This window comes from Dendrobates tinctorius, unplaced genomic scaffold (genome assembly GCF_039654945.1).
Source record: "Dendrobates tinctorius isolate UK_male_01 unplaced genomic scaffold, ASM3965494v1 ptg000177l, whole genome shotgun sequence".
NCBI lineage: Eukaryota > Metazoa > Chordata > Amphibia > Anura > Dendrobatidae > Dendrobates > Dendrobates tinctorius.
In genome coordinates this window covers 7,253,921-7,270,390 of record NW_027361844.1, presented here as the reverse complement: position 1 = coordinate 7,270,390, position 16,470 = coordinate 7,253,921, and the positions used below count along the sequence as shown (strand labels likewise).

Here is a 16,470-nt window from a genome sequence, read left to right as displayed (position 1 = left end):
TAACAGACTTTACACAACAATAGTAATTGCAACAGCTTAGCAACAAAGAAATACAAACACTGCAAGCACAAAAATGAGAAGAAAAGTAAAAACGTACAGCCAAATTAGTTACTGCTTCCTTCCATCACCTTCAATGAAATTCTATGATATTACAAAAATTAAAAAAAACATAAGCTATACACAGCTAATAAATGATAAATCTTTATTAAGCCAACTTAAAAGGGGCTGTCTACAATGTAAGGAGCTTTAGCGCCACAGCTCCATACACTGTGTAGAGGCCATACTCAGGTACTGCAGCTAATCTCTTAAGTAAATAGGAGCTAAGCTTCAACAATGGAGAATGGGCACTACACTGTGTACAGGAGTGTGGGGTTTTGGCTCACCTCATCAGCTCTAATAATATGTCTGCTTTACTAAATACTTGAATTCTTCAGAAAACAATTCCATCATCTTTGTTCTGAACTTGATAGCTGTCTTTCTATTACTCCTCATGGAAAATAAAGAGGATCTGTCACCAGATTTTACTGTATATGGATACATTGTTAGTTAGTGTAGAACTAACTTGGATTCTTGCATGGATTTTCACAGTAAGTACACCAGCTTCATCAGATCTGTTTAATAATGTATGCAGAACATATTGTGAAATCTAATGATAGATCCATTTAATGAATAAATGGACAATTAGGTGGTACCATCTTGTTGTAAAAAAAGAAAATGCTCCAATGCAGTCTTAGGGTATGTGCACATGTTGCAGATTCTACTGTGTATCCGCAGTGGATTTGGCCCTGCGGATTCACAACAGAATCTCCTGCATTGTACAGTACCATTGTAATCAATGAAAAATGAAAAATGCTGTGCACATGCTGCGGAAAAATCAGCGCAGAAACGCTGCGGGTTCATATCCGCAGCATGTCAAATTTTTTGTGCGGATCTGCAGCGTTCCTCTACCCATTGACTTGCATTGATCCGCAGCAAAACCACAGGTCTAAAAAAGATCTGCAATTTTGCTGCGGATGAAACGCTGCAGATCGGGAGGGGGGAAGAGTGTGGGCGGAGTGTAGGCAGTGACTGTGTGCGTGTATGGTGTGTGGGTGGTGACTGTGTGCGTGTATGGGACTGTGTGTGTGTGTGTGGGGGTCTGTGGGGCTGTGCGGGGTCTTGCAGGGGTCTGTCGGGGCTGTGCGGGGTCTTGCAGAGGTCTGCCGGGTCTGTGTGGGGGTCATCGGGCTGTGTGGGGGGTCTGCCGGGGCTGTGTGGGGTCTTGTGGGGGTCTGCTGGGACTGTGCGGGGGTCATCGGGTTATGTGGAGGGTCTGCCGGGCTGTGTGGGGTCTTGCGGGGGTCTGCCGGAGCTGGGTGGGGTCTTGCGGGGGTCTGCCGGGGTTGTGTGGGGTCTTGCGGGGTTCTGCTGGTACTGTGCGGGGGTCATCTGGCTGTGTGGGGGTCTGCCGGGGCTGTGTGGGGTCTTGCGGGGGTCTGCCGGGACTTTGCATGGGGTCATTGGGCTGTGCGGGGGGTCTGCCGGGGCTGTGCGGGGTCTTGCGGGGGTCTGCCGGGGCTATGTGGGGTCTCGCGGGGGTCTGCCGGGGCTGTGCAAGATCTTGCGGGGGTCTGCCGGGCCTGTGCGGGGGTCATCTGTCAGTCTGGGGGTCTGTGGGGCTATGCGGGGGGGCATCTGCGGGACTGTGTGTGTATGTGTATGCAGGCATCGTCCGATGGGACTACAAGTCCCATCGGGCTATGCCTGCTACACTGTCAGTGAGTAATGAGAATATAGAAAACGGTTTTAGGAGCGCAGGAAAGAGACTCAGACGAGAGATGGGGTTAAAACACAACGCGTTTCGACGGAGGATCCGTCTTCACCAGGTGGATTTTGCACCTGATGAAGACGGATTCTCTGTCGAAACGTATTGTAGTTTAACCTCATCTCTCATCTGAGTCTCTTTCCTGCACTCCTAAGACCGTTTTCCATATTCTCATTGCTCCTATCCTCCATTGGAGGTTTTTGGCTGGAGCTGCGGTGGAGACATGACATCCTAGTCTGCCCCTGGGTTGCTTCCTAAGCGCTCCTCTATGACCGCTCATTACTGACTCTAATACTGTCAGTGAGTGACACATTAGCCAATGATGGGACAGTAGTAGTCCCATCATCCGGCTAAATTGTTGAATGTAATAAAAACAAAAACATAGAGAACATACAACATATAACATACAGAACATACATATAGCAAACAACACATAACATAGAGTACATACTCACCAATCACCTAATTCCCCGAAGCCCTCGATCATCTGTAATAAAAATAAAATAATAAACCAACCTATACTTTCCTTTCCACCGTAGTCCAATTAATAACGAGGGTCCCACAACGATCTCCCGTGGAGAGCTGCCACATCAGCTGATGTGACCGCTCTCCAGGGACTCCAGCAATGAAATGACAGGCGGAGGTAATCCTCCGCTGTTGTGAACACGTTTGACCGGGCTTCTGAGTTTGGGCTCCCTCTGGTGGTTGCTGCTTGTAATGGAGCTGGTCTGGCTGACAGAAGTCAATCACCTGAGCAGGATGATTGGAAGTCAGGTGTTACAGACTGGAGTGATTTAAGTGAGCAACCTTCCCTCAGCTCTTGCCGGTGATTGGGTTTTCTTCCTGAGCATTTTGAAAGTCTGCTTGCCTCCTGCTTCGTCCTGCACCTTTCAGATAAGTTATTTGTCTGCCTGAATCTTTTTGCATTTGCTCCATTTTTTGCTTTTCTCTGATTTCTGCCTTGCTGGTGTGAGTCTAGCCTGGTTCCTTGCTGGGACCTGTGCTGGACTCTGTTTCTTTTGCCACAGCTTATGTCAATCTTGCAGTATTTCTAATGCCCTGTTATATCAGTATCTTTTGTTTGCGTCCAGTTACACCAGTTCTGATTTAGTGGGGGAGAGGTCGTATGGCCCCATTATTTTTGCATATCAGATGTGTTGGAATTTTTTTTAGGGTTTTTTGCGTGATTGCAGACCGTCTCCTTTCCTGTCCTATTCTATCTAGAGTGACAGTTTGGGCCCCATCATTTGCTTACTCTATTTTCTGCCTGTGTTTGTGCCTCATCCTGTCTCACCGGAAATATATGTTCGGGGGCTATCTATTCCTTTGGGGGTCCACTCCGGGGCAGTTTAGCTTTCCCCTTTCTCTCTTTAGGCTTAGTTAATTCTTTGGCTGTGCCGAGGCTTCTAGGGCATCGTAGGTACGTCCCACGGCTAATTCTAGCTGTGTTGTCAGTTTAGGGGTCTGCAATCCGCTAAGTTACCAACCTCTCTGGTTATCTGGTTGCCTCGCCTATTCCCCTGTTATCCTCCTTGGTTATCTAATCACAACACTGCGCTGTGTATCCCTCCGTCGCCAGGAAAGAGGTCCCGTAAACCTTACCCTAATTCTAATTCTCACGCAGCATTGCTGTAAAGTGACACACTGAACTCAGGTAACCTCAGTGATGCACTGCAGGAGGCATTGTCTCCTGTCAGTTCATCACTGGGAGGCCCTATAGAGCAGTGGCATCACCTGATGTCACTGCTCTATAGGGGAGATCGCCGTGGGACACTTGTTATTAATTTAATGAAAGAAATTTTTGGCACTCAACTTGTCGCAAAGTGAAGATTTTATTTGCAGTCTCAAATTTAGACGTTTCGGCTTATACAGACAAGCCTTCATCAGTATGCTGCAAATCAGATACAGGTATAGAATACAAGTCAGATGCTACATAATGTACAATCAATATGGTTCAAACATCAAGTAAATACCAAAATAAATATTCAAAAAAGTGCAATAGTGATGGGAGGGATGGGTAGAGGTATGAGGGTTTAGGGAAAAAAAAGGAAAAAGGCGGAAGTATTGTAACCTACCCAGACTGCTCTCTTGGAAAGATTTGCAATGTATCTAGAGTAAACAGTATATATATGTGAGATAATCGTATCAAATTGTGTGGACGAGAAAGCGTAAATTAATCTTAGATTTATTGCTACTCACTTAATATCTGGTCACCACTATATTGATGGTGGGGATAGTGTGATCCTTTTAAAGATTATCCTTGCGTATATCTTAAAAAGATATAATGAAATAAAATGTTTTTATTTTATTTCATTATATCTTTTTAAGATATACGCAAGGATAATCTTTAAAAGGATCACACTATCCCCACCATCAATATAGTGGTGACCAGATATTAAGTGAGTAGCAATAAATCTAAGATTAATTTACGCTTTCTCGTCCACACAATTGATACGATTATCTCACATATATATACTGTTTACTCTAGATACATTGCAAATCTTTCCAAGAGAGCAGTCTGGGTAGGTTACAATACTTCCGCCTTTTTCCTTTTTTTTCCCTAAACCCTCATACCTCTACCCATCCCTCCCATCACTATTGCACTTTTTTGAATATTTATTTTGGTATTTACTTGATGTTTGAACCATATTGATTGTACATTATGTAGCATCTGACTTGTATTCTATACCTGTATCTGATTTGCAGCATACTGATGAAGGCTTGTCTGTATAAGCCGAAACGTCTAAATTTGAGACTGCAAATAAAATTTTCACTTTGCGACAAGTTGAGTGCCAAAAATTTCTTTCATTATTTACACTGGTGTGGGAACCTTCTTTTGTGCACCAACGCAGTAGTGCCACGATATACTTGTTGACTTGTTATTAGTTTGACTGCGTCGGACAGGGAGTATACGGTTGGTTTATTTTTTTACTTTTTATTCTAGGAGATCGAGGGCGTCACTTGGATCTGGGAGTACAATAAAAATATGAAAACCGTGTTGTGTTTTATATCATTAAAATACTTTTTTCTTGTGTGTGGTTTAACCCTTTCATAAGATTAATAATGGATTGGGGTCTTATTGATGCCTCTCCATTACTAACTGGGTTTAATGTCACCTTACAATAGCAAGGTGACATTAACCCCTTATTACCCCATATCCCACCGCTACACGGGAGTGGGAAGAGAGGGGCTAAGTGCCAGACTTGGCGCATCTTATAGATAAGCCATTTCTGGGGTGGCTGCAGGCTGGTATTTGTAGCCAGGGGGGGGCCAATATCCATGGCCCCTTCTTAGGCTATAAATATAAGCCCGCAGCTGTCTGCATAGCCTTTCTGGCTATAAAATATAGGGTCCCCCACGTCATTTTTTTGGGGTCCCCCTATTTTAATAGCCAGTAAAAGCTATGCAGACAGCTGCAGGCTGATATTCATAGACTGGGAAGGGACCATGAGTATTACCCCCTTCCCAGGCTACAAATATTGGCCCCCGGCCATCGGCTTTCCCCCTCTGGCGCAGAAAATTGCGTGGAAGCCCACGCCATTTTTTTTTACATTTTTTTTTTAATGAAGCATATTGTTCGTTAATAAACATTGATATATCTATGGAAATATCTATAGATATATCTATGGAAATATCTATGGATATACCTATGGAAATATCTATGGATATACCTATAGCTATATCTATAGTTAGATACAGTAGATTCATCTATCTATCTATCTATCTATCTATCTATCTATCTATTTATCTATTCATCATCTGTCTGTCTGTCTGTCTGTGTGTGTAATGTAGTGTGGGTTGGACAAATGTAAAAGAGGAGGTTGGACCAGAAATGACATCAGAAATCTTTTTTTTTTTGTTAAATGACATGTCTTTATTTAGCTTACAAAAAAGCATACAATCCGCACGGAAAACCGCACTGAAAAACCGCATCAAATCTGTGGCAAAAAACACATAAAAAACGCACCAAAAATGTACATGCGTTTTCTGCCAAGAGATGCGGATTTTGTGCTGAAAAATCCGCGGTAGAATCCGCAACAAGTGCACATACCCTTATACTGTCCAGAGTATAGTAATAGACCGAAGCAAAAGTCCTTGTACACTTTAGGCAAATGTCAGACAAGCCTGCCAATTACTGTAAGGTGTGTTATCACCCAGGAGTATGGGAAAGTCAGGTAATAGCCACTATTTTATTACAGTGGTCACCATGTAGTTTGCCATAGAAAATAAAGGAGCTCCAGCATGCAAATAACATTTGCTGCTTTATTTAGTCCAATATTGTGTATTTCAAGCATACATGTTTCATGCCCTTACTCTTTTTGATATGAGACTGCAATAAGTACTATGATTATGGGCTTGAGATGCGTAAGATTGGGTTCTATGCATTAATCCATGCATCCTCAGGAGTCTAGATGAGCTAGTTGTGTGGTTTTTTTTTTCATAGTAATTAGTTTCCCTAAGGATAGATAAACTACAACACAACTTGATTTATGCTCTGTATTCTGATTACCAGCTGTTGTTGCTGTTGTTTTTCAGTATTATTTATAAATGTACTTACATTGGACCTTAGTGATTACTGCGACTTCCTGACGAGCCTGGTGTTGTGTCTCTCTCTAAGGATCACACTGAGCCTCATTGGCAGCCGTACCTGCATATTCTGAATGAAGAGGATGTTCAGCGGGCAAGACAGATCCGGCCTGGATATTCACCAAAGAGATATCTGACCCGGCTCTTCCGAACATGGGATCCAAACGCAATTTACAAGCTGCAACAATCAGGTCATTGAGAGATTATCACCGTTATGTCTTAAAATGAATCCCTTTCAACGATGCCACATTCTGGGGAGTTAATGTGCCTATTCTGCAGAAGGTGTGGGTTCTTCTTGTTAGAGGTTTACTTTGATAGTTTGTCCTTCATGAACTGGGCTGAGCTGCAGCACCAGACGTAGCCATGATTGCTGGGAACACACAGGAATAGCGACTCAATAACCAAAATGTACCATAATTTGCTCAATAGTTAATGCATTAATCTGCACAGGAATTAAGTTGGGTGTACTCTTAGCCCCCCACACTCCTCAGATGGCTGTCATTTGTCTGGCATCTATCTCAGCCATCTCTCCCATACACAGGAGCTCTCGCTCTGCCAAGCGCTCCTGTGTTATATGTGAGCGAGCCGCTGGCAGACATCTCTAGCAGCAGCTTATTCTAGGGGTAAAAAGGATTGGCAGTCCGTAAGCAGACATGCCATCTCTGTATGCCCCCAGCCCATCAATCATCTGTCCGGGGCTGCTATACTTTTTAAACTGTTGGCTGAACCTGTTGATATTGGTAGGTTCAGCCGACATTAGTCTAAAGTGTATGGGGGTCTTTAGGTGAGGTGAGGGGGGTTGACATCATATGGCACGTGCAGTGCAACGCACCATATTGTTTGTATGAATACATAAATAAAGTCCATTGATAAGGTAATAGAATATAGTTTACCGCATAAATACATCAATGTTAGCGTGCACCTGTTACCAGCGCCCATTGTTGTAAAATATATATTCTTCTTTCTATACTTTTTGCAGCAGTCCCTTATATCTTAATTAAAAAGCATAGATACCTAACATATTTACTACAGTCGAAGAAAATATTTTGGTTTGTGTTAAGCAATTAAAATCTATGGATCTGTTGGTGTAGGTGTTGGGACTAAGCTTCATTCACATGTGCTGGTTTTATCGGGGTGGGGGGTTGTTTTGTTTGTTTTCCACTATAAAAAAACACACTTTTGCAAAAACAATATTGCAAAATTTGCAACCAAATCTCTGACAAAGCAATCACATACGAGTAAGTCAAGCGTTCACCCGTAAGCTTTTCTACACATGTATAATTACTGTATTTACCTATTCTTTTATGGAAACTGCTTGACAACAAATTCCAAGCATCTTATAGTTGATGGTCCCGATACTGGTGCATCTCACAAAATTAGAATATCATCAAAAAGTTAATTAATTTCAGTTCTTCAATACAAAAAGTGAACCTCATATATTATATAGAGTCATTACAGAGTGATCTATTTCCAGTGTTTATTTCTGTTCATTTTGATGATTATGGCTTACAGCCAATGAAAATCCAAAAGTCATTATCTCAGTAAATTAGAATACTTTATAGCACCAACTTGAAAAATGATTTTAGACTCCGAAATGTTGGCCTACTGAAATGTATGTTCAGTAAATGCACTCAATACTTGGTCAGGACTCCTTTTGCATCAGTTACTGCATCAATGCGGCGTGGCATGGAGGCGATCAGCCTGTGGCACTGCTGAGGTGTTATGGAAGCCCAGGTTGCTTTGATAGCAGTCTTCAGCTCGTCTGCATTGTTGAGTCTGGTGTCTCTCATCTTCCTCTTGACAATACCCCATAGATTCTCTATGGGGATAAGGTCAGGGTAGTTTCCTGGCCAATTAAGCACGGTGATACTGTTGTTTTTAAACCAGGTATTGGTACTTTTGGCAGTGTGGACAGGTGCCAATTCCTGCTGGAGAATGAAATTTCCATCTCCAAAAAGCTTGTCAGCAGAGGGAAGCATGAAGTGCTCTAAAATTTCCTGGTAGATGGCTGCGCTGACTTTGGTCTTGATAAAACACAATGGACCTACACCAGCAGATGACATGGCTCCCCAAACCATCACTGATTGTGAATACTTCACACTACACCTCCAGCAGCTTGGATTGTGTGTCTCTCCACTCTTCCTCCAGACTCTGGGACCTTGATTTCCAAGGTCTAGTGCACCTATATAAGAAAAATGGGGAGATTCATTACACAGAGGGTACCTATTACCGACCAGACGTGCCATTTGTAAAAGTGTTTCAATAGCCAAAGTGCTGACGAGTTCTGCTCTAATTAAAACCACAAATCAGTAAGAGAAATTACATGAGTAACTGCTTATATGAGTTACTAGGATCAGTGATGCAACAGAGAAATTTTGGGGGATTACTAGTCCTAGATATTATAACAGTAGTACAGAGCTAGTAGGGAGAAACCAGGTGTACACTATCTGCCTGATAGTAGAGTGGTAAAGTCCAAAATTACACAACTCGTCTGTGTAGTTGAAGATCAGGATCGTAAGTAAAATTTAAGTAAGAATCCAACCATTTTGTAAGGGCTCACACAGTTTGAGGATTGCTTTTGGTTTTATTTGGGGTAAGAAACTTTTTTTTACTTTTTTCTTTATCTTACTATAAAAATGTTTATGTAGAGGTACTGGTAATGTAATTTTACATGGCCTGCATTGATTTATGTCAATATATTGTATGTTTTATGGGCTGGATTCTATACGTTATTGGTTATTTTACTTCTGGTAATGGTTTTTTTACAAGACAGTTATGCATTAAAGGGATTACAGGGAAACATGCAATGTTTAGATATGACAGCGAAGCTCTTAAAACTGCTCCTAAAGTTAAACATATTGTATTTGAGAGGCTGGCCGGACTGCTAATAATTTCTTTGTATAGTTCTTTTATTTGTTTTTGTCTTATAGCAAAAGGAAGTTGTTAAATTGTAAGGTCGCTAAAATCTGGATTGTTCTTCAAAGGTTTCTAAGATGTGAAAACATAAATAGGTGAAAAACACACTTTTATACTGTATTTTTTTCAGGGAGCCTAAGAGACTCAGCACAACTTCAACAACTCACAGCCGTAGGAGACAGCAGTGGAAGACATCCAGACCTTTCATCTACTCCATTAAAATATCACCGACTACCTGTCTGTACCTTCTTACCTTACTGGAGCAATACAGATGTGTTCGCCAATCCAGGTATCCTTTTCAGCTATTCTTAAATATACACAGTGGGTATGGAAAGAATTCAGGCCCCTTAAAATTTTTCACTCTTTGTTTCATTGCAGCCATTTGTTAAAATCAAAAAAGTTCATTTTTTTCTTATTTAATGTACATTCTGCACCCCATCTTGACTAAAAAAAAACAGAAATGTAGAAATTTTTGCAAACTTATTAAAATAGAAAACCAAAATCTCACATGGTCTTAAGTATTCAGACCCTTTGCTCAGATACTCATATTTAAGTCACATGCTGTCCATTTTCTTGTGATCCTCCTTGAGATGGTTCTACTCCTTCATTGGAGTCCAACTATGTTTAATTAAACTGATAGGACTTGATTTGTTAAGGCACACACCTGTCTATATAAGACCTCACAGCTCACAGTGCATGTCAGACCAAACGAGAATCATGAGGTCAAAGGAACAGGCCAAGAAGCTCAGAGACAGAATTGTGTCAAGGCACAGATCTGGCCAAGGTTACAAAAGAATTTCTGCAGTACTCAAGGTTCCTAAGAGCACAGTGGCCTCCATAATCCTTAAATGGAAGAAGATTGGGTCCACCAGAAGTCTTCCTATACCTGACCATCCTGCCAAACTGAACAACCGTGGGAGAAGAGCCTTGGTGAGAGAGGTAAACAAGAACTCCAAGATCACTGTGGCTGAGCTCCACAGATGCAGTAGGGAGATGGGAGAAAGTTTCACAAAGTCAACTTTCACTGCAGCCCTCCACCAGTCAGACCTTTATGGCAGAGTGGCCCAACGGAAGCCTCTCCTCAGTGCAAGACATATGAAAGCCCGCATAGAGTTTGCTAAAAACACATGAAGGACTCCCAGACTATGAGAAATAAGATTCTCTGGTCTGATGAGACAAAGATAGACATTTTTGGTGATAATTCTAAGCGGTATGTGTGAAGAAAACCAGGCACTGCTTATCACTTTCCCAGTACAATCCCAACAGTGAAACATGGTGTTGGCAGCATCATGATATGGGGGCGTTTTTTAGCTGCAGGGACAGGACGACTGGTTGCAATTGAAGGAAACATGAATGCGGCAAAGTACAAAAATATCCTAGATGAAAACCTCATCCAGAGTGCTCTGGACCTCAGACTTGGCCAAAGGTTCACCTTCCATCAAGACAATGACACTAAGCGCACAGCTAAAATAACAAAGGAGTGGCTTCAGAACAACTCTGTGACCATTCTTGACTGGCCCAGCCAGAGTCCTGACCTAAACCCAATTGAGCATCTCTGGAGAGACCTGAAAATGGCTGTCCACCAACGTTCACCATCCAACCTGACGGAACTGGAGAGGATCTGCAATGAAGAATGGCAGAGGATCCACAAATCCAGTTGTGAAAAACTTGTTAAGACTCATGGCTGTACTAGTTCAAAAGGGTGATTCCACTCAATACTGAGCAAAGGGTCTGAATACTTATAACCATGTGATATCTCATTTTTTCTTTTTTAATAAATTTGCAAAATTTTCTACATTTCCGAGGTTTTATTCAGTCAAGATGGGGTGCAGAGTGTATGGGTCGCCCTCCCAGGGCTGTAGGGTACTCGGTACCGGGCCGATGTCAGGGGAACGAGTCACAGCAGCGGTGACCCGGTCTGTGGCCCTGGGCACCCAAATCAATAGAGGTTTGTGATATAGATTGTGTGGTAGTTCATGACGCCACCTGTGGTGTTTGGCAAGCAAGATGTTAAGCCAACGCTGCGTGCAGATCCTCTGGGGCTGATGGTGTGTTGCAGCATAGATGATGTAGCTCCCCACAGGTGAAGCTGTAACCCCAGGGCAGTGTAATGGCAATAGATGAGAATAGGCGCAGGCGGTGTGAGTAATGCTGGTACCCAGATGTACCGGGGCTGACGGTGTTAGCGCACAAATGAATGGAAGACACCAGGGCTTGCAGTTCCAAAGCTTTACTCACAGTCTGTGGTACACACTGGTGCCTGCCTCCGTGCCGTGTCCTCCAGGGCAGAGACTCAATCAACCTCCCGGGCAAGTCAGGATTCTCCTCTCCAACACTCCGCCAACATGTACCTCTCCTGAACGACTCCTCTATTGCGCCTTTTAGTGTGAAGAGCTGCAGTACTGTGGTACTCTGGAGTTCCTCCTGTCAGATGTTCCTAACAACTCTACTTGTATGGCAGACAGCTGTAGCCTCTCTCAGGGACCCCTTTCTCCGGAGTCCTGGCTCTCTATTCAGTTGCTGTTGTGCCCCAAGTCTTAGATGGGAGTAGTTAATTTACTGCCAACTACTCCACCTATGTCTGCTGCAGAACCATAAGTGTCCATACAACCTCGGGGACCGGGCCCCTTCCTTGCGCTGAGAACCTATAGGCAGGGTTCCTCTTCCAACCCACGTCTCCTCTCTGTTCTCTACTCCTTCGTTCCATACTGATCTTTCTCTCTCTTATGGAAGCTTAGGTTGCAGTTCTACGTCTTTCTCCTTCTGTTCCTTTCCCGTGCCAGCTGGCTCAGATCACTGAGGAAGCTGCAGCACTCCTTCTTCTCGGACCCGTCCTCAGACTCTTCTGACTGACTGTCCTTCTCCTGCCTGACCTCCCGTCAGACTGATCTGTAATTCTAAACCTTCCTACCCTTTTATATGGATCTCAACTCCACCCACCTCCCAGCACGTCCAGTGTTCCATGCAGGGAACCACCAAGGCACTCCTAATGTCTAGGAGGAGAGATACACCTCACTGTGGATGTGCAGAACTACCCTGTAGTGTGGGGTGCGAGTGTTGGAGCATGGAAAGGAGTTCCCAACTTACCTAGTTGGTGGGGCACTACACCTTAGTAGAAGGTGCAGTACCTCTGTGGCGACTGAGCCTCGGGGGCGCCACATACCCCCCCGTTAAACACAGCACGCCCGCGGGCTGCAAGGTAAACAAACTTGACAGCAAAGAAACATGCAAAATTTTGTAATGCAGAGCAAAATTTTCTTATACTAAACTTCCTAGTATAGGAGGTACTTATTCTTGAATGTTAAAACAATTCTTATTTAACTATCTAAGGTTCAAGTCAAAAAGTGCAATTTTTCATTCTAAGTGCCATTATCTGTGACTCACTATCACTTCAGTATTATTCAGCTTTTCCTTCTCTAGTACACATTTCTTGATCATTTTACTCTCTTCTAGACGCAAGACGCTGACCGCAAGTACCTCGTCCGTCACCTGTCTACTTTCAATTCTTTATTCTTAATTCTGTATCAAAACATTCTCAATTTTCTATCTAAAAGCCATTTCTCAGTTACTAATACTCTTATAAAACACATTATCAAATACTTCACAGTAAAACATTCAACAATTATTCTTGTAAGTGCTGGACACCACTTCCAGCCGGGATTTCCTTGCAGTGTCCTTTGAGGTAGACATCATCTTCGAAAAGTGCCCATGCAAAACATCATCTTCGCAAAGTGTCTTTATGTAAAACATCATCTTCGCAAAGTGTCTTTTATGTAAAACCAAGAGAGAGCACCTAAAGAGGTGCAAACTATTTACAAGAGAGTTTGTGATACACTCCAAGTTCATGATCACTGTAGTTCAAAATTGAAGAATGCTCCCAGTACAAAAATTAGACAACAAAAGTGCTACCAGAAAAACAAAAACATGATGAACAAAAATGGCACAACTGGTGCAAACAAACCCTCCTGGGTAATGAGATTTGTAAATCCTTTTTGCTGATCCCCTCCTGGGGTTCTGGAAGCCGAACTGGAACTGCTACCAGGTGCGAGGTACTCATTGGCCATCTTTAAGTATTCCTCTTCCCAAGGTGTCAAGTTGGGGACTTTTGGTTTAGGCTGCCGGGCTGGAGCTGATGCAAGGGCAGCCGGTTTTCTAGGAGCAGGTGTGGCGACTGCAGGTGGAGGTGCAGTGGGGCGCTTCAACTTGTATCTCTCCAGTTGCTCCTCCGGGATACGGCGGTTATTCAGGGCATACCACCCCCTGAGTCCTTCATGCCGGGTGAATGTTACGTACTCCCCAGGTTGCAGATTCCTATCAGTATGCCCCTTCCTCAGATGGGGCTCCATGTCCTGCTGGTTGAAGAAAAGGTCACTGATTCTTTTGGGGTCTGCAATGAACTCGAAACCCTTCTCCTGGTTCACGTTCAAAACTTGCCCCCAGCCGAGTGCATCCCGGGGCCCGTAATGGCCTGCACGGGCCCTCTCCTTCCGGGCCAGATCCGGGCCCAGCACAGCCATCTTTCTCTGCTCCCTCTCCCGATATTCAGCTGCCAGCTGTCGGATGGTGGCCTGACAGCTGGCCCAGTTCTCTTCTTCTTCCCGCTCTTCCCGGGACCTGCTCTCTCCCACGGGACTAGCTTCCCGGTCCCAGACAAGGTCCAGCACGACCTGGCCAGCTGCTGCAACTGCGGTACACCCCAGGGCCTTCCCAGGTAGAGGGACATCTGACGTACCTGGGGCCTCCTGGCGGTGTGGCCTCTGATCCGGTGCAAGCTTGACCACCGGAATGGTCGGTCCAGGTGCCGGCGGTGGTGGTGCCGATGGCAGTTCCGGGTCCGCGGAGGCCCCGGTAGGGACTTGCACAGCCGCGACAGGTCCAGGCAATAGCGCGGCTTCAGCTCCCAGGGTCTCTTCCAGGCGGGCCGCGACCAGCTGTATGGACAGCTGGGAGATATAGACCGGCGTCGCCGGAGGATAGTCCGGTGCAGCGAGCGGTGGCAGGTACCAATGGAGCGGGTACCGCAGACGTAGGCCCCTCCTGGGCATGTTGCCGGTTCAGCCTCTCCAAGGCCTCCTGTCTCATCCGCAGCCGGGTGGTCAGCTCAACTATCTCCTCCTCCAGCTGCCGGTGGTTCATCTCTGAGATCGGGTCGGAGCCTTCAGCCATGGCGCCAGGGAGATCCGTTTCCCCGCGCTCTGCAGGCCTCCTTCCCTCACTCTCCAAAATGGCGTTCTGGCGTTTTTCTTGCCTTGGCCCCTTTCCCGCCACTGGCTTCTTTTGCCCCTCCTTCCGGGGGCGGCGTCTTCTTCCAGCGCCTCCATACCAAGCCAGTATACGAACCCCTCGGGGGGTGGCCCATGTCGCTGTCACATAGTAATTCAGGCATGGAAAGCCCAATACTCTTCATGGTCTTTTCCTAGGACCTCCCATCTCTTCAGGCCCTTCTTCTCCGCACCAGCGGCCATATCCAATGTCCATTTTACAGTCTATTAAATCAGGTCTTCTGCACATTTTCAAAAGTTCAAAGTCTCACAAATTTCAGGCGCAGAGAACCCGATGGCATCGGGTCTCGTCATCCTGTTCGTGACGCCAAAATTTGGTCGCCTTCCCAGGGCTGTGGGGTACTCGGTACTGGGCCGGTGTCAGGGGAACGTGTCACAGCAGCGGTGACCTGGTCCGTGGCCCTGGGCGCCCAAATCAATGGTGGTTTGTGATATAGATTGTGTGGTAGTTCGTGACGCCACCTGTGGTGTTTGGCAAGCAAGATGTTAAGCCAACGCTGCGTGCAGATCCTCTGGGGCTGATGGTGTGTTGCAGCATAGATGGTGTAGCTCCCCACAGGTGAAGCTGTAACCCCAGGGTAGTGTAATGGCAATAGATGAGAATAGGCGCAGGCGGTGTGAGTAATGCTGGTACCCAGATGTAGCAGGGCTGACGGTGTTAGCGCACAAATGAATGGAAGACACCAGGGCTTGCAGTTCCAAAGCTTTACTCACAGTCTGTGGTACACACTGGTACCTGCCTCCGTGCAGTGTCCTCTGGGGCAGAGACTCAATCAACCTCCCGGGAAAGTCAGGATTCTCCTCTCCAACACTCCGCCAACATGTACCTCTCCTGAATGACTCCTCTATTGCGCCTTTTAGTGTGAAGAGCTCCAGTGCCGTGGTACTCTGGAGTTCCTCCTGTCAGATGTTCCTAACAACTCTACTTGTATGGCAGACAGCTGTAGCCTCTCTCGGGGACCCCTTTCTCCGGAGTCCTGGCTCTCTATTCAGTTGCTGTTGTGCCCCAAGTCTTAGACGGGAGTAGTGCATTTACAGCCAACTACTCCACCGGTGTCTGCTGTAGAACCATAAGTGTCCATTCAACCTCGGGGCCTGGGCCCCTTCCTTGCGCTGAGAACCTATAGGCAGGGTTCCTCTTCCAACCCACGTCTCCTCTCTGTTCTCTACTCCTTCGTTCCGTACTGATCTTTCTCTCTCTTATGGAAGCTTAGGTTGCAGTTCTACGTCTTTCTCCTTCTGTTCCTTTCCCGTGCCAGCTGGCTCAGATCACTGAGGCAGCTGTAGCACTCCTTCTTCTCGGACCCGTCCTCAGACTCTCCTGACTGACTGTTCTTCTCCCGCCTGACCTCCCGTCAGACTGATCTGTAATTCTAAACCTTCCAAACCTTTTATATGGATCTCATCTCCGTCCACCTCCCAGCACATCCAGTGTTCCATGCAGGGAGCCACCAAGGCACTCCTAATGTCTAGGAGGAGAGAGACACCTCACTGTGGATGTGCAGAACTACCCTGTTGTGTGGGGTGTGCGTGTTGGAGCATGGAAAGGAGTTCCCAACTTACCTAGTTGGTGGGGCACTACACCTTAGGAGAAGGTGCAGTACCTCTGTGGCGACTGAGCCTCAGGGGCGCCACATGTACATTAATGAGAAAAAAAATGAACGTGTTTGAATTTACCAAATGGCTGCAATGAAACAAAGAGTGAAAAATTTTAAGGGGGTCTGAATACCTTCCGCAAAAAAAGCAAACAAACAAAAGAAAAATCATATATGTGTGTATGTATATATATATATATATATATATATATATATATATATATATATATACAGTAAATTAAAAAAACAGCACAAAATAGAAAAGGATTCAAGTGCAGGCCCTCCA

General features: G+C 45.1%; 1 protein-coding gene across 3 annotated transcripts in view; it reads left to right on the top strand.

Moving 5' to 3' along the window:
- Positions 1 to 16,470, top strand: part of KIAA2012 (KIAA2012 ortholog) — a 615,491-nt gene that overhangs the window by 141,800 nt on the left and 457,221 nt on the right. For all 3 annotated transcript variants that reach the window (XM_073551517.1, XM_073551518.1, XM_073551516.1), the window contains exons 3-4: positions 6,423 to 6,582; positions 9,438 to 9,596. In XM_073551517.1, the coding sequence (XP_073407618.1) occupies positions 6,423 to 6,582; positions 9,438 to 9,596 (319 nt within the window). The remainder of the gene's footprint in view (positions 1 to 6,422; positions 6,583 to 9,437; positions 9,597 to 16,470) is intronic.